Source organism: Pelobates fuscus, chromosome 4 (assembly GCF_036172605.1).
Source record: "Pelobates fuscus isolate aPelFus1 chromosome 4, aPelFus1.pri, whole genome shotgun sequence".
NCBI classification, from domain to species: Eukaryota; Metazoa; Chordata; class Amphibia; order Anura; family Pelobatidae; genus Pelobates; species Pelobates fuscus.
Window position 1 is genome coordinate 160,101,253 of NC_086320.1, and position 18,469 is coordinate 160,119,721.

Here is an 18,469-nt window from a genome sequence, read left to right on the forward strand (position 1 = left end):
ACAAAATGCAAAAATATAATACCTGTTGGTCTCCCATACCATCCCTACAATTAATTACTACTGCAGCAGTATCTTATGGTAAATGAATGTCTGACTAGTGTCTGACCCACACAATCTGGCTCTGATGACCTACAGACAGCATTTTTTATACACATACAAAAGTAACACAAGTTTTAAAAGGAATAAAAAAAAAATTATCTTGTAAAACAAGATACATTAATCATTGTTTTACATTTATTAGATCTATTCTGTATTTGTGGGGTGTGAATCTATTTAGTGTTTTATTCATTTTCTTTATTAAAATAATCCCTTTAAAGTGTAATCCTGAAAAGACACAGCATAATTCGTTTTGCTTGTGTTTTTCTGTACTTTGATCACTGTACAGTGGATCCAATTTACACATTAAATTAGCCATTTTATTCACATAAACAAAATGCAGATTTTGAAAAATAGTTTGGCTTGTTACATTTAGAAGGTATTATCATTATACCGTGGACAGGCTCATTCACCAATGATGTCAGTTAAGATTTTTCAATGCTGAAATGTATAAATGGATGAAGCGTGTTTGCTGGAAACAGCCCCTCTGCACCGAAACCTTTTTCATATTTACATAACAAGCACAATATAATGACACCACATTTCCAAAGGACAAGAACAACCCATATTTGTCTTTGGGAATATTCTTTTAAGAATGGTTGGTGTGTACCTAAAACTTGTTTTGTCTACAACTGCTTTTACAAAACCATAGTAATAAAACAATAAAGTCACCCAACTAAAATCTCATTACACTGAATAACGTGACATAAAATGCACAGTGCAAATATCGTGTCTTCAGATGCATCTGACTCTCATTGCTGCTTAGAGATCCTTGACACTTCAGATTTACAATTTTATAAATGTTTGCTTCAAAAATGAAAGGTTGGCTTTTCTGTATTCTTGTATGAACTAACCCTGATTAATCTATGGAGATGAAAACTAAAATGATTGTGTTGGTACCCTTAACCAATCGTACAGCTGCATGTTGCTAGCTCTTAGTGACATCATAACTAAACACTTGTACTTTTTCTGCATGACACGATGCTCAGCAAGATGCTCATTGAGTGACTGGGAAGGTAGATGTGATACATGAAAACAGGAATGCTTCACAGATGAAAAAAGTGCAACTCTCTCGTTTTCCTGCTTATAAAGTCCACATGGATTTGGCTAAAATGTATGAAGAAAATCTGACATATGATTCACAGGTTTCCTTCATTTAAACCAGGTCCCGACACCTCCCTGCATTTTCTTTCTTTAGAACCACTAACAACAGCGATACAGAAGATGTTGATGTCCAAAGACCCAAGGAAGGACAACATCCGCTGAGTTTGTATAGACGAAACAGATCCACAGGCTGGCTGATGACAAGTCTTCACATGTTGGAAATCATGTGAAGGTGGAAACCATCTATGAAGGTGATGCAAATGCCATTTTCTTCCCTTGGAAAAAAAAGAAGGCAGTTCCGATTGTTTACATTTAAGTAAAAGAGAAAGGAATTATCCCAGCACTTGTGGTTCCCTTTTTTGAAAACAGTAAAGTATTCAAGCAGAACTTTAATGCTAGGGCCGGTGAAACCTGCAAAACACAAGCAAAGAAAATATTATACAACAGATTGTAAACTGGGTATTAATATCCGAAAGCAATGCTTATAAAAAAAAAAAAAAAGGATGTTTTTGAGTGTTACAACTCTCTATACACATAACTGTACATTGGACAGTAACTATTTCTCTGTTACTGTTAAATATTTCTTTATGGAAAAATAAAGATTTTAATGAATGAATAAATAAATAATAAAAGATATCGAATAAAGTAATACAAACCTTGTTAAATGCCTACTTAATTCATGGACTTCCATCTCTGTACTTTTAAATTCGTTCAACTCTTTTCGGATGGCTGCCTGAAATTAATTGATTAGAGAATATTGTAAACATATGGGTTTTTACTTTTTTTTGGACATTAAACAAAATAAATAAAATATAAAATATACAAATCAGTGAACAGTGCCTGTAAATATAATTATGGTAGGTTAGGATTTAACAGTCATAGATTCCTATGTGCTCTGTTTGTGTGCTATTCAAATCTATAGATAATGTCTGTAAGATGTTTATAACTTTTAGAAGCAGAACATACATAATCCTTAAATGAACATTATAGTGTTAGGAATGCAAACATGTATTTCTAATGCTACAGTTTCTTGTTACCTATCTAGATGTGTGCCCCACCCCCAACCTTGACGCATTGAAAGGTGAGCTTTACTTACCGTTCAGCCCTTCCTGTTCCCGTGATGCCCTTTATTCTCCCTGCCTAAAATCATCAGGACTGAAGCTCTCAGACAATCTGATGCTTCCCCATAGGAAAGCATTGGAAAGCTAGCGTGCATGAGTGGCAAAACACTGTTCTGCGCCAATCACATGGTCTCTATGTGTAGCATTTAATCTATCAACAAATTTGATTTGGTTATAGCAGTAGTAGCATCCTAGAGGCGTGTTAAGCCTGCAAATTAAAACATGAATGTTGCTACAGAACGGCAATGTGTAACATTGCAGTCTTCAAAAGACACGTGCACTGCATCCAGACCAGTTCATGGAGTGGTCTTTAGTGCCCTTTTAAAGTTTACACTGTATACTTTAGGTGCATCCATTCTCGTTCTCACATTACAACAAAATATACTCTTTATGTATCTAATATCATTGTACATTTATTAACCATTTTATAATTGAAAAATTGCAATGTTCTTAACGTACACACACACACGCACAAATAAATAAATAGTTTAATAGATGGACTTTTCACTTTATGAATGGGGTCTCCATGGTGCTGGGGAATGCAGTGATGCATCAGTAAACATCTTACTGTGAGGAGATGACTGATGCCTGATAAAATACACATTAAGAAACAGCGCAAGCAAAAACATAATTTCAATTTTTACATGGCTAATGAAAATCACCAATCTCAGCAAACAAATATGGGGATTCAGTTACACCATATGGTCATATCGTCACAGTGCACAGATAGTAATGTCACCCCAACAATATTTATTTGATATAGATTAGATTTATTATATGCATTGTTAATATGTACATAAAAGCACGGCCACCTTACTTATTTAGTTATGATACTATTTTTTTAATTGTGTTTTTCCCATATATTTTGTTATTTTGTTATAATATATAGATCTGAATGCACTTTAGTTTGTTATATGCATTTAGCACTGTCGCTATTTTAGTTGTCTCCCATGTTAAAAGTAGTGTAGAATCCATTGATATTGGGGTACTGTGATGTAGTGATGGGTTTAACACGATAAGGCCATATGGTCGAACTGAATCCCCATATTTGTTTGTTATTTGTAGGTTATTTTAAGTAGCCTTATAAACGTTAAAACTGTATTTTTTTGTTTTGACACGCTGCTCCTTTATCTGTATTTTGTATACATGTTGGTCTTTGTGGCAGAAATGCAGGTTCTGGTTGTACTCCCAATTCCTTTTATTCTATGAGGCCTGATGAAAATGTGCAAATTGTTGGGGACACTATAAAACACCATACGGACCCAATTTTCAACCCAGGGATTAAGAACCCATAATGTAAAGCAACATATTGAATTCATCATTCTCTCTGTATAGACAGCACAGTGCTAATGTTTATCAACTGCCAAAGGACTATATCAGCAAGGGCATCATCTTCTCTAATGTGCTTTTATGGGCTGAGCTATCATTATAAACATATTGTATATTTGTTAGTGCATCTCAACGTAAGCAAATACTTTATTCAGTGCAGGCTGTAAGCTGGCGGAGGTTATATCTCTATCTGTTCCAGGTGTGTACTGCTTTGTACTTGTACACCTACAATGTATGTGTATCTATGTGTTTTAATGTGTGTTAGTATATCTATTTGCTTAATTATGTTAATATTTCTATGTGCTTCAGTTTGTGTGTATATTTCCATATGTGTCAGTGTTTATTTATCGAACTGCTTCAGCAAACGTCCCAAAAATCAGGAGAGGAGAATCGGCAAGGGTGGGCGGGGCCCTGAGGGTGACCCATGTCACTAGGGATGCCCATAATAGGCAGGCCAACCCAGAAAAGAGACAGGTCAACCCACTGCCAGGCTGGACCCCAGACTTCAGGACCATGCAGCAAGCGCTGCTGAAGTTTCCATACACACACGCAAACACATGTAAAAACATATGTTTACATAAAGATGCACAACTCTGTACAAATGTATTCATACAGACAAAAACGCTACACAGACACTTGCATTTGTAACCAGCATATAACTTTGCAGACAAACATATTTGAACTAATACAGACACGTAATACTCACTAAAGTACATAAAAACATAGAATGGTACGGCAAATAAGGGCTATTCGGCCCATCTACTCTGTCCAATTTTCTAAATACTTTCATTAGTCTCTTATAGCTAGGATAGCCTTATGCCTATCCCACGAACACTGTTCTTTCTAACTTAAACTCCCTCACTGTGTTAACCTCTACCACTTCAGCTGGGCAGCTATTCCATGCATCTACTAGTAAAGTGATACAACCTGATATTATTTTTAAACCTTTAACCCTCTAATTTAATACTTTGCCCTCTTGTTGTGGTAGTTTTTATTCTTTTAAATATAGTCTCCTCCTTTACTGTGTTGATTCCCTTTATGTATTTAAATGTTTCTATCATATCCCCCGTCTCGTATTTCCTCCAAGCTATACATGTTAAGATCCTTTCCTTGTAAGTTTTATCCTACAATCCATGAACCAGTTTAGTAGCCCTTCTCTGAACTCTTTCCAAAGTATCACTATCTGGAGATATGGTCTCCAGTACTGCGTACAATACTCCAAGTGAGGTCTTACTAGAGTTCTGTATAATGGCATGAGCACTTTATTCTTTCTATGCACAAATACTTATACCGTATTTTTCGCTCCATAAGACGCACTTTTTTTCCCCTCAAAAGTGAGGGGAAATGTCTGTGCGTCTTATGGAGCGAATACTTACCTGTCTTGTAGCGTTGGCCGGCAGCAGAGGGCGCACCGCGGTACTGGAACTTGAATTTCAGGTTCCGGTTTCCGGCGGGACTGAAAGGAAGTGTGCACAAGCTGAGTGCACACTTCCTTTCAGTCCCGCCGGAAACCGGAACCTGAAATTCAAGTTCCAGTACCGCGGTGCGCCCTGTGCTGCCGGCCAATGCTACAAGACAGGTAAGTATTCACTCCATAAGACGCACAGACATTTCCTCTCACTTTTGAGGGGAAAAAAAGTGCGTCTTATGGAGCGAAAAATACGATATAGTACAGGTAAGTAATATGGGACAAGGGGAGGGGGACAGTATGGGAGAGAAGAATATGGGAGGGGGGGGGATGAAGTCTATGGGGAGGGGGAGTGGGAGGGGGAGAGATGAAGTCTATGGGGGGGAGAGAGATGAAGTCTATGGGGGGGGAGAGATGAAGTCTATGGGGAGGGGGGGAGAGATGAAGTCTATGGGGAGGGGGGGGAGAGATGAAGTCTATGGGGAGGGGGGGAGAGATGAAGTCTATGGGGAGGGGGGGAGAGATGAAGTCTATGGGGAGGGGGGGAGAGATGAAGTCTATGGGGAGGGGGGGAGAGAGGAAGTCTATGGGGAGGGGGGGAGAGAGGAAGTCTATGGGGAGGGGGGAGAGATGAAGTCTATGGGGAGGGGGTGGATGAAGACTATGGGAGAGAGGAGAAGTCTATGGGGAGGGGGTGGATGAAGACTATGGGAGAGAGGAGAAGACTATGGGGGGGGGGACACTATGGGACAGGGGAGAAAAAAAATATTCTGAACAAACTGTCCCATAGTAAGAAACACTATGGGACAGTTTGTTCAGAATATTTTTTTTCTGGGTTTCTTCCTCTAAAAACTAGGTGCGTCTTATGGTGAGGTGCGTCTTATGGAGCGAAAAATACGGTAAATGTAGGCTTGTCTGTCAATGTGCAGACATACATAATTAAAAAAAACACACACAGCACCACAAAATATTTACACACAACCGCGCAAAATAAGACATAAATATAACTTCACGCATATCCATACATATATGTACCTACTCATAATCCTCATATAAAACAACCCATAAACAAAATTAAAGATATTGCCTCAAACTATTACATTTAAAAAGAAAAAATGATAGTGGATATTGATGATTGTGAAATGTGTACTCTGCCTGGGACTCTATGACAAGTCAATCTGGCTCTGGCTTTATATGTTTTAAAAGTTTGAAAAGTAAAGTAGAAGAAACACAAACTTTGTCAGCAGCTGTAAGTCGAGTCCATGGTTTGTCTGCCCTCCTGTCATAATCTTGTGCATCTGCCAGTTCCACATAATCACTAAAACGTATAAGGATCTTCTTTTCTCGCAGTTCTTCTACTGTTGGTCTTTGACTGAGCTGAAGATATAAACAAATAAAGGAAGCTCAGTGTGACTCAGATGACTTACTTCATCATAGTGGTCAGGATTTGGTAAGCTGACTGGTATGGTATCTCTGAGAGGGCAAGCATGTAACCAACACACTGTTGGTATAATATTTTGAAGTGTTGGGAGAGTTTGATCCTAGTCAACTCTAGAAGGCAAGGGATAACAATAGAGGATGGGTCAACTAACTACCTTAACTATGTGCAAACGGGGGTAAAACAGGAGTAGACTAGATCAGGACATAATCCTTGGGATAAAGTTTGATGGTAAGATGGCATACCTTTCCAAGAATAAGATATCTCAGGGTGAACCTCAGAGCAGCAGTCTAGCCATAATTATTTTGTGAAAAAGAGCAGAGATACACAAGTCAAGGAGGCATCACGGCTCCATCTAAACTGAGTATCAACTTACATATACATGAAAGGCAGCAGCCTCACATGTAAATTATCAGCACTTATTCATAGGAAGTGATGTCGCGAACACGAAATTTTCGGTTCGCGAACGGCGAGCGGGAACTTCCGCAAACGTTCGCGAACCGGCGAACCGCCATTGACTTCAATGGGCAGGCGAATTTTAAAACCCACAGGGACTCTTTCTGGCCACAAAAGTGATGGAAAAGCTGTTTCAAGGGGACTAACACCTGGACTGTGGCATGCCGGAGGGGGATCCATGGCAAAACTCCCATGGAAAATTACACAGTTGATGCAGAGTCTGGTTTTAATCCATGAAGGGCAGAAATCACCTAACATTCCTAAATCACAATGGATATGGATTGACACCTGGCATATGACATATTGACACCTTGACATATGGATTAACACCTGTCCTCAGAGACCCTGATACACACTGACACAGAGCAGAATAGGGACTATTCCCCCTACATAGGGTCACTTGGCAGATATGGATTGACACCTATCCTAAGGATCCCTGATACACACTGACACAGAGCAGAATAGTGACTGTTCCTCCTACATAGGGTTACTTGGCAGATATGGATTGACACCTATCCTAAGGATCCCTGATACACACTGACACAGAGCAGAATAGGGACTGTTCCTCCTACATAGGGTAACTTGGCAGATATGGATTGACACCTATCCTAAGGATCCCTGATGCACACTGACACAGAGCAGAATAGGGACTGTTCCCCCTACATAGGGTCACTTGGCAGATATGGATTGACACCTATCCTAAGGATCCCTGATACACACTGACACAGAGCAGAATAGGGACTGTTCCCCCTACATAGGGTCACTTGGCAGATATGGATTGACACCTATCCTAAGGATCCCTGATACACACTGACACAGAGCAGAATAGGGACTGTTCCCCCTACATAGGGTCACTTGGCAGATATGGATTGACACCTATCCTAAGGATCCCTGATACACACTGACACAGAGCAGAATATGGACTGTTCCTCCTACATAGGGTCACTTGGCAGATATGGATTGACACCTATCCTAAGGATCCCTGATACACACTGACACAGAGCAGAATAGGGACTGTTCCCCCTACATAGGGTCACTTGGCAGATATGGATTGACACCTATCCTAAGGATCCCTGATACACACTGACACAGAGCAGAATAGGGACTGTTCCTCCTACATAGGGTCACTTGGCAGATATGGATTGACACCTATCCTAAGGATCCCTGATACACACTGACACAGAGCAGAATAGGGACACTTCCCCCTACATAGGGTCACTTGGCAGATATGGATTGACACCTATCCTAAGGATCCCTGATACACACTGACACAGAGCAGAATAGGGACTGTAATGTAGGAGGAACAGTCCCTATTCTGCTCTGTGTCAGTGTGTATCAGGGATCCTTAGGATAGGTGTCAATCCATATCTGCCAAGTTACCCTATGTAGGAGGAACAGTCCCTATTCTGCTCTGTGTCAGTGTGTATCAGGGATCCTTAGGATAGGTGTCAATCCATATCTGCCAAGTGACCCTATGTAGGGGGAACAGTCCCTATTCTGCTCTGTGTCAGTGTGTATCAGGGATCCTTAGGATAGGTGTCAATCCATATCTGCCAAGTGACCCTATGTAGGAGGAACAGTCCCTATTCTGCTCTGTGTCAGTGTGTATCAGGGATCCGTAGGATAGGTGTCAATCCATATCTGCCAAGTGACCCTATGTAGGGGGAACAGTCCCTATTCTGCTCTGTGTCAGTGTGTATCAGGGATCCTTAGGATAGGTGTCAATCCATATCTGCCAAGTGACCCTATGTAAGAGGAACAGTCCCTATTCTGCTCTGTGTCAGTGTGTATCAGGAATCCTTAGGATAGTTGTCAATCCTTATCTGCCGAGTGACCCTATGTAGGGGGAACAGTCCCTATTCTGCTCTGTGTCAGTGTGTATCAGGGATCCTTAGGATAGGTGTCAATCCATATCTGCCAAGTGACCCTATGTAGGAGGAACAGTCCCTATTCTGCTCTGTGTCAGTGTGTATCAGGGATCCTTAGGATAGGTGTCAATCCATATCTGCCAAGTGATCCTATGTAGGGGGAACAGTCCCTATTCTGCTCTGTGTCACAGTCTGGGGGGAGTATCTGCAGTAATACAGAGTGTCTGGAGGGAGTATCTACAGTAACACAGGGTGTCTGGAGGGATTATCTGCAGTAACACAGGGTGTCTGGAGGGAGTATCTGCAGTAACACAGGGTGTCTGGAGGGAGTATCTGCAGTAACACAGAGTGTCTGGAGGGAGTATCTGCAGTAACACAGAGTGTCTGGAGGGAGTATCTGCAGTAACACAGAGTGTCTGGAGGGAGTATGTGCAGTAACACGGAGTGTCTGGGGGGAGTATCTGCAGTAACACAGAGTGTCTGGAGGGAGCATCTGCAGTAACACAGAGTGTCTGGAGGGAGTATCTGCAGTAACACAGAGTGTCTGGAGGGATTATCTGCAGTAACACAGGGTTTCTGGAGGGAGTATGTGCATTAACACAGAGTGTCTGGAGGGAGTATCTGCAGTAACACAGAGTGTCTGGAGGGAGCATCTGCAGTAACACAGAGTGTCTGGAGGGAGTATCTGCAGTAACACAGAGTGTCTGGAGGGATTATCTGCAGTAACACAGGGTTTCTGGAGGGAGTATGTGCATTAACACAGAGTGTCTGGAGGGAGTATCTGCAGTAACACAGAGTGTCTGGAGGGAGTATCTGCAGTAACACAGAGTGTCTGGAGGGAGTATCTGCAGTAACACAGAGTGTCTGGAGGGAGTATCTGCAGTAACACAGGGTGTCTGGAGGGAGTATCTGCAGTAACACAGAGTGTCTGGAGGGAGTAACTGCAGTAACACAGAGTGTCTGGAGGGAGTATCTGCAGTAACACAGAGTGTCTGGGGGGAGTATCTGCAGTAACACAGGGTGTCTGAAGGGAGTATGTGCAGTAACACAGAGTGTCTGGGGGGAGTATCTGCAGTAACACAGGGTGTCTGAAGGGAGTATCTGCAGTAACACAGGGTGTCTGGAGGGAGTATGTGCAGTAACACAGAGTGTCTGGGGGGAGTATCTGCAGTAATACAGAATGGCTGGGGGGAGTTTCTGCTTGTAACATTTATATGCACTGAAAAAAAGGAAAAAAAAATGGAAAAAATAAAATAACATGGTTGCAGCTTCCGAATGAATCTAAAATGGATGCTGTCCAGTAGGTGGGAGTGTCTGCTAGGGAGAGTGTGCTGCTGATTGGCTGGAATGTGTCTGCTGACTGTGAGGTACAGGGTCAAAGTTTACACAATGATAAAGAATAGGGGGCGGACCGAACATCGCATGTGTTCGCCCGCGTTGGCGACGCGAACATGCTATATTCGCCAGGAACTATTCGCCAGCGAACCGTTCGGGACATCACTATTCATAGGCTAATTGTACTATGCCTAATCGCACATTAACTCACACAATGAATGGATATCCTCTTTAAAACAAAAAAGTAAGATTTTTTTTTCTTTTTTAATTTCAAAATCTAAAGTTGCACCTTATACAAAACTCACCTTACGTGTCAGCCTTCTCTTAATCTCCCTCTTTTCCTCCTGCTCCTCCTGCTCATTACGTGCTGAAAATGAAACAGACAGATTATGACCTGAGCAGGCTAGTTAATACTTATAAACATATTTATCCCATCCAAGTACTTACATCTTTATGCATAACTAACTGTGTCACTACACTAAGATGAGGCTCTGCATTCTCCTACTATTCATTATTTCAGTATAGAGAGTTCGGTAATCTGATCACAACCAAATTGTAAAACAAAGCTCTGAAAAGGCTGAGCATGTTTTTCCAACTCTGGTATTTCAGTATATATTTGCAAACTGGTTATTGAGTGAATAGAGCTTGTATATTAGAAACCTTACATGCCAGCTGTTAAGGACATATCCCAACACCTCACATATAGATGGATGAAGCATTTGATAAGTCCAGTCTAATTGGCTATAGCTAATGCCCAGTGTAGGGGTAACCTCCCTAACAACTGATGACACCCCAGAATTTGGAATTCATATTTTCTATCATTTAAGTTAACCTTGAGGAAAATGGCAACATATTTTCCAATGCCTAAGGCAGTTGTTCCCAATCCAGTCCTCAGAACCCAGCAACAGTCCAGGTTTTGTCAGTATCGCCATTGGATTAAAAAAGGGAAATACATAAATCCTGGATTATTGATGGCCCATGAGGACTGGTTTGGGAACCACTGGCCTAAGGTATAAAATGTGAACAGGGGACACATTTATTTATTTATTTATTTATTTATTCAATCCTCCGTATCTTAAGAGTTATGTCAGTGATTAGACATATAATTATGTCTAATTTAAAGTTCTAGATCGTCCCCATTATACTGTGACTTGTGAGTTATGTGGGTGTTCACAACATATATGAATTACATAACAGAATAAAGCATGCCATTATTATATTAATACATTTAATGAGTTGGTAAACAAGGCATTTGTCATTTCTGACACTTTACTAGGTTAGACAAGTTACTGACAGACACAACAGTATTGCTGTTAGAACCTAGTTTAGCAAGCAATGGACCAAACACATTGTTTATAAAATTCTGTGTGGAAAAGTTATCTTTAGTCATTTTTTACAACTATATCCGAATTGATAAAACAACATAAGGTAAGATAAGGAGACGTTCTATAATATTAAACTAGACTTAATAACATAAGGTAAGCAGTTTAACAGACATAGAACTCAATTTATATTTCTTTATTGTATGTTTCTAAAGATACCCATTCATTTTTTAGATCACCTTGGGTATTAACTACAAATTTACCCATAACAAGTTAAAGGGATCCTAAACGGCTTTATTTGGGTTTATAAATATTTTAATGAGTTACTTTTTTTTTTTTTTAATATATATAATATCTATATATTTCTATATAGTAGTATAATATTAACACATAAATATAAACGTAAATAAAAATGCTACACCATGATACTGATCAGTGGATGCTAATCCCAGTTGTCTAAGAACTACATGTCCCATGATGCTTGGCCAGCATGACAGTTGTCTCAGTTTCATGGAAATATAGTTCAGCATCTGGGGTACCAAAGTTAGCTGCCGTATAGTAAAATATAAAAGTTAATAATATTAACTCACGTTTCAGTATATTTCTTTGTTCCAATTCTTCTGCCGTTGGCCTTTGACTCAGTCGCCTACAAAAAAAGATTACAAACTTTCGAACCATGTTCAGCCTAGTGTGTAATGTCTGCAATAACTGTCTGCGATATCTATGTTTCTGGTGTATCCATGAAACCTTTGCGGTTCTTCCAGTCAGGGAAACATTAATCAGATCTGTGACAGGTGTAACATTACAACATATTAAATAAAGAAGCAATACGAAAGAGTAACATGACCTTGAGATATAACGCCTCAGCTGTGAGTACTTGTAAGGATGGAATTGCTTCACGTCCTGTATTTTAGCTTCCCCTCCTAGCTTTCGTAAGTATCATTGCCAAACATGTTAGCAATCACATAATACCACACAGTCAGACAATATATACCAGGCAGAACACAAGTGCTATTTGAGCAAAGAATTAAACAAGGAGCAATCACCATAGAAACCAGTAGAATGTCTGTAAACATTTAGAACTTTGCCACAGAACCATTGACCCTATAATGTCACCATGCTGACTTCTTTTACACCCCCACCCCCACACCATAAGCTCACACACATCCCATAACACATATTAAGTCCACTCACATTCTCTCACACAACTCCAACTACACATACACTCACTAATAGACACATCCCATGACACATAGGAAGCCCCCATACATGCAGTCCACACACAAACCCATCACACATGGAGTTACACACATGCTGCTGCCACAAATCCACACACAACTCACATCACTCCAACAACATTTTGGAATAGGATCCATAAGGATCAAATACAGAATAATGTCATTGGTCCTTGAGGGGTGAATTTAAAAAAAACCATAATAAATGTAACTGTGATGCTCTAGTTTTCGTTAGACCAAAACTACAATGATCTATTTATCCTTGGACTACATTCCAGCCGTCTCCTTCAGTATGGTTGTGTGATTCATATTCCAATAACTGGCTGGCTGCAGCCATTCATAACAGAACAGTTCTGTGTACTGATGGGAAATGGTCTCACTTGACTCTTTCAAGTACGATCTATTAGTAGGACTAATGGTGGTATAGGGACATGTGGAATACCAGGGCTCATTACACACCACATCAATACACCTTTACATTTACACACTGACATTCCACACAAAAATACATCTGAGTTCATATACACTAACACTACACACAAATCTACTCTGCATTTACGTGCACACTGACAATATACATATTCCGAAATTCACACTTACACTGACAATATAGAAAAATACACTCCTGTATTCAAACACTTACAAAAAACACAAATGCACCTCTGCATTCACCCACCAATTGACGTTATGCTCAAATACACTACTGTATTCACAAACACAGATATTGCCACACATATACATCTTTTCATTCATGCACACTGACACTATTTAAAAATACACCTTTGTATACACCCCCCACACACAGTGACACTACGCACAAATATGCCTCATTATTCTGAAATTCAAAAACAGAATGCTACAACCATGTGTTTTGCGTGGCTGATAGTGTTGACTGGTAGCTTATGAAATCATGTCAATGCCATAAGAAAACTAGTCTAATCGCAGCAGGTTTTTTTCCACTCTCGATGACAAAAGTAAAACCTTTTGATTCTCTTTTCCAAATCTAGAAGTAGTGTTTTTGTCTGCCTGCTACTAATGGAGTTAAATGGTGGGAATAAAGGGGTTTTGTTTGGACATGTCGGTTAAACTACACTTAAGTATATTAAGGTCATTTGCTGGTGACATATGCCCCACTACAACTTACAGAAGGGATAAGGATCATTTTTAGCAATGTAAATGCATTACATAATTAAGAATTTTGAGTAAATCTCTAGAGATCTGTGCTTTAATACATAAGGTTTAAAATGCTAATATTCAGGGCCGTCTTTACCGCGGGGCAAACAGGGCAGCTGCCCCGGGCCCAGTTACTCCTGGGGGGCCCGATGCAGCTTCACCATGGGCGCCGCTGGCCCTAAAGCATTTCTCCCACCCCCTGGTGCAGCCGCACACTAAGGAGGCCCACTGGGTGGCCCATGCACTAAGGGCCACCTGGTTGGTTTCTCTCTTGCTTTTCGGCAACCGGCTGGGAGGTAGTGACGGCCGCAAGTCACTTCCTCCCATAAAGAGAGGAGCCGCGCGGGAGGAGGAAGAGGCAGAGCGGAGGGGGTCTGGGCCGAACTAGCCAGACCCCAACTCCCAACAGCTTCAGCCACCAGTGGGAAAGCCAGTCTCCAAGGAGGGTGGGTTTAATAGTGTAAATTTAGTGTGTGTGTGTGTGCGTGCGTGTGTGTGTATTTGTGAATGCCTCAGTACATGTCTGTATGTCATTATGTCTGTCAGTGTATGTGTGTATCTGTGAATGTCTCAGTAAATGTGTATATGTCAGTATGCCTGTCAGTGTGTCTGTGAATGTATGTCAGTATGTTTTAATATATGTGTATGTCAATATAACTGTCAGTGTATGTGTCAGTGTGTCAGTATGCCTGTGTGTGTGTCTGTGAATGTGTGTCAATATGTCTGTCAGTATATGTGTATGTGTCAGCACGACAGATGGGGATCTACCTTTTAAACATCCTTGCAATAAGGAGGCCCAAAAAATATTCTTGCACCTCTCTACTTTAGGTTGCCACTGCGTTAAGGGTGATAACGTGGTTGCACGCCTGGGGAGGGTGTACAGAGTCCAGGGGGCCCAAGCAAATGCTTTGCTCAAGCAAAGACTGCCCTGCTTATATTTATATACTTTTCAAGGTTGTTAATGATGGTAGTATATATGGTAATCTTGTCATTTAGACAATCATTATTTAGTATATCATGTTTCTATGTAACTTCTTTCTTTACTCACTGAACACCTACCTTTGCAGGATATTTTAATACAGGGGTTAAATTCTAGTTTAAAGTGCAGTAACGGCTAATCTTACAGCAGTTGTGCATACCATTTAGTGTATATGTCTGTGTGTGTCCATATGTATGTCAGTGTGTGCATTGTAGGCTTACAGTGTCCCACTCTAATCAGCTAAGTAAGCCATAAGACCTGCAAATGGTTTCTGCGCCTTTAAATGGTCTATCAGTCTGGTTCAGTAGGAATCACAATCATGGGGAAGACTGCTGACCTGACAGTTGTGCAGAAAACCATAATTGACACCCTCCATAAGGAGGGAAAGCCTCAAAAGGTAATTATGAAGGAACTTGGATGTTCCCAAAGTGCTGTATCATAGCACAGTAATAGAAAGTTATGTGGAAGGGAAAAGTGTGGAAGAAAAAGGTGCACAAGCAGCAGGGATGACCGCAGCCTGGAGAGGATTGTCAGGAAAAGGCCACTCAAAAGTGTTGGGGACTTTCACAAGGAGTGGACTGAGGCTGGAGTCAGTGCATCAACAGCCACCACATACAGACGGATCCTGGACATGGGCTTCAGATGTCGTATTCCTCTTGTCAAGCCGCTCCTGAACAAAAAAAAAACGTCAGAAGCGTCGTACCTGGGCTAAAGAAAAACAGACCTGGTCTGTTGCTCAGTGGTCCAAAGTCCTCTTTTCTGATGAGAGCAACTTTTGTATCTCATTTGGAAACCAAGGACCCAGAGTCTGCAGGAAGAATGGAGAGGCACACATGGCAAGATGCTTGAAGTCCAGTGTGAAGTTTTCACAGTCTGTGTTGATTTGGGGAGCCATGTCATCTGTTGGTCCACTGTGCTTCATTAAGTCCAGGGTCAACGCAGCCATCTACCAGGAGATTTTGGAGCACTTCATGTTTCCTTCCGCAGACAAGCTTTATGGGGATGCTGACTTCATTTTCCAGCAGGACTTGGCACCTGCCCACACTGCCAAAAGCACCAAAGCCTGGTTCAATGACCGTGGGATTACTATGCTTGATTGGCCAGCAAACTCACCTGACCAGAATCCCATAGAGAATCTATGGGGCATTGCCAAGAGATAGACGAGAGACATAAGACCGAACAATGCAGAAGAGCTGAAGGCCGCTATTGAAGCATACAGGTCTTCCATAACACCTCAGCAGTGCCACAGGCTGATAGCTTCCATGCCACGCCGCATAAAGGCAGTAATTGCTGCAAAAGGGGCCAAAACCAAGTAGTGAGTCCATATGCATGCTTATACTTTTCAGAGGTCCGATATTGTTCTATATACACTCCTTGTTTTATTAATTGCATGTAATATTCTAATTTTCTGAGATTGTGAATTTGGGGTTTTCATGAGCTGTAAGCCATAATCATCGCACTTATGACAAATCACGGCTTGAACTATCTTGCTTTGCATGTAATGCGTCTGTCTCATATATTAGTTTCCCCTTTTTACGTTGCATTACTGAAATAAATGAACTTTTGCACGATATTCTAATTTTTTGAGTATCACCTGTATTTGTTGTCATTGTGTGTATCTGTGTGTGTGTCAGGGTGAGTATCTGTATGAAGTCTGTGTGTGTATCTGTGTGTGTGTGTCAGGTGTGTATATGTGTGTCTGTGTAACTGCATGTGTGTATGTATGTGTGTCAGGATATGTATTGGTGTGTCTGTATGTATGTCAGAGTGTATCTGTATGTTGTCTTTGTGTATTTCGGTGTACCCGTATGTTGTCAGTATGCATATCTGTATGTTATTAGTATGTGTGTCAGGTTGTGTATCTATGTGTCAGGTTGTTTATTTGTGTGTCAGTGTATGTGTATATCTGTGTGTCTGCATGTGTTTCAGTGTGTGTATATCTACGTGTGTGTTTGTGTGTGTATATGTGCATACATCTCAACATTCACACGCTAACTCTACACACAAATACACCCCTGCATTCAAGCTTCAGCACTACATACAAATACACGTCTGTGTTAAACACCAACATTATATGTATACACACCCCTGTATTCAAAAACCAACACTACACATAAATACATGCTTACATTCAAACGCCAACACCACATGCAAACATATTCCATACAAAAAAACTGTTTACATTGAAACACACAAAAACTGCTTGGGGCTAAATACAAACCTGCAAACATGGGTAAATGGTAGAGCCCCAGCTGTCAAGGCATTGCTGGAGTTGCACGACAGATGGGGATCTACCTTTTAAACATCCTTGCAATAAGGAGGCCCAAAAAATATTCTTGCACCTCTCTACTTTAGGTTGCCACTGCTTTAAGGGTGATAACGTGGTTGCACGCCTGGGGAGGGTGTACAGAGTCCAGGGGGCCCAAGCAAATGCTTTGCTCAAGCAAAGACTGCCCTGCTTATATTTATATACTTTTCAAGGTTGTTAATGATAGTAGTATATATGGTAATCTTGTCATTTAGACAATCATTATTTAGTATATCATGTTTCTATGTAACTTCTTTCTTTACTCACTGAACACCTACCTTTGCAGGATATTTTAATACAGGGGTCAAATTCTAGTGTAAAGTGCAGTAACGGCTAATCTTACAGCAGTTGTGCATACCATTTATTTGATGCCCAGCTAGTCAGCCATCATGGGAGAGATAGGGGATGGATTATCAAGCATCAGTTAGAAGTTTGGGGACAGCACTCTCTGCTAAGAACCAGCTGCAAAAACATTCAGAATAATGCAGACATGAATAACTGTGCCTTTTAGTATATATATTTGGAATGCTGAGTGTACTCCCTGCAAAAGAAGACTAAACATGACCGGTGTACCTGAAACCATTTGGGGGAATTGGGAAAACCAGTTATTCTGAGTCACAGACAGATCTTATGTGGTATCTCTGGAATGGAGGGATTATGACAATTCCACATATGATTTTTTTTTTACCAGGTATATAACAAGAGACTAAATGACCAAATGTGCGATTGGAGGTGTCATCAAACTGGAATCACTACAGCTACTACTCCTCTCTGCCCTTCCCTCAGCTTGGAAATTGAGAAAAACACAGAGGGTATAAAATCTGATGAAATGCAAAAGAGTATTGCACCAACAGACCATATGACTGCTCCATAAATCTGCTACCCGGCACAATGCCACCTAAAGGGGCAGTGTATGCCTTAACTCCACAGGAGAGTAGAATAATGGAAGATTACATTACAGATTTCCTAAGTAATGGCCACATCCGTAAATCATCTTTGCCTGCTGGTGCAGGGTTCTTTTTATATCTAAAAAAGATAGTGAATTACGCCCATGCATTGATTACAGAGCATTAAACAAAATCACCATAAAGAATGCCTATCCCATTCCCCTCATCTCCGAATTGTGTGATAGACTCCAAGGTACTAAAGTTTTTACTAAACTAGACCTCAGGAGTGCATACAATTTGGTAAGGATTAAGGAGAATCATGAGTGGAAAACAGCATTTAACACTAGAAATGGGCATTATGAGTACCTTGTCATACCTTTCGGGTTATGCAATGCTCCGCCCATATTTCA

The 18,469-nt window shown here is 40.8% G+C and overlaps 1 protein-coding gene across 3 annotated transcripts in view; it reads right to left on the reverse strand.

Annotated features, from left to right (window-relative positions):
- Nucleotides 1-394: 394 nt before the first annotated feature.
- The window catches only part of PHACTR1 (phosphatase and actin regulator 1), a 382,609-nt gene continuing 364,534 nt past the window's right edge, over nt 395-18,469 (reverse strand). For all 3 annotated transcript variants that reach the window (XM_063451716.1, XM_063451714.1, XM_063451717.1), the window contains 5 exons: nt 12,068-12,123; nt 10,461-10,522; nt 6,295-6,435; nt 1,857-1,933; nt 395-1,611 (listed from right to left, as the gene is read on the reverse strand). In XM_063451716.1, the coding sequence (XP_063307786.1) occupies nt 1,596-1,611; nt 1,857-1,933; nt 6,295-6,435; nt 10,461-10,522; nt 12,068-12,123 (352 nt within the window). In that variant the 3' untranslated portion in view covers nt 395-1,595. The remainder of the gene's footprint in view (nt 1,612-1,856; nt 1,934-6,294; nt 6,436-10,460; nt 10,523-12,067; nt 12,124-18,469) is intronic.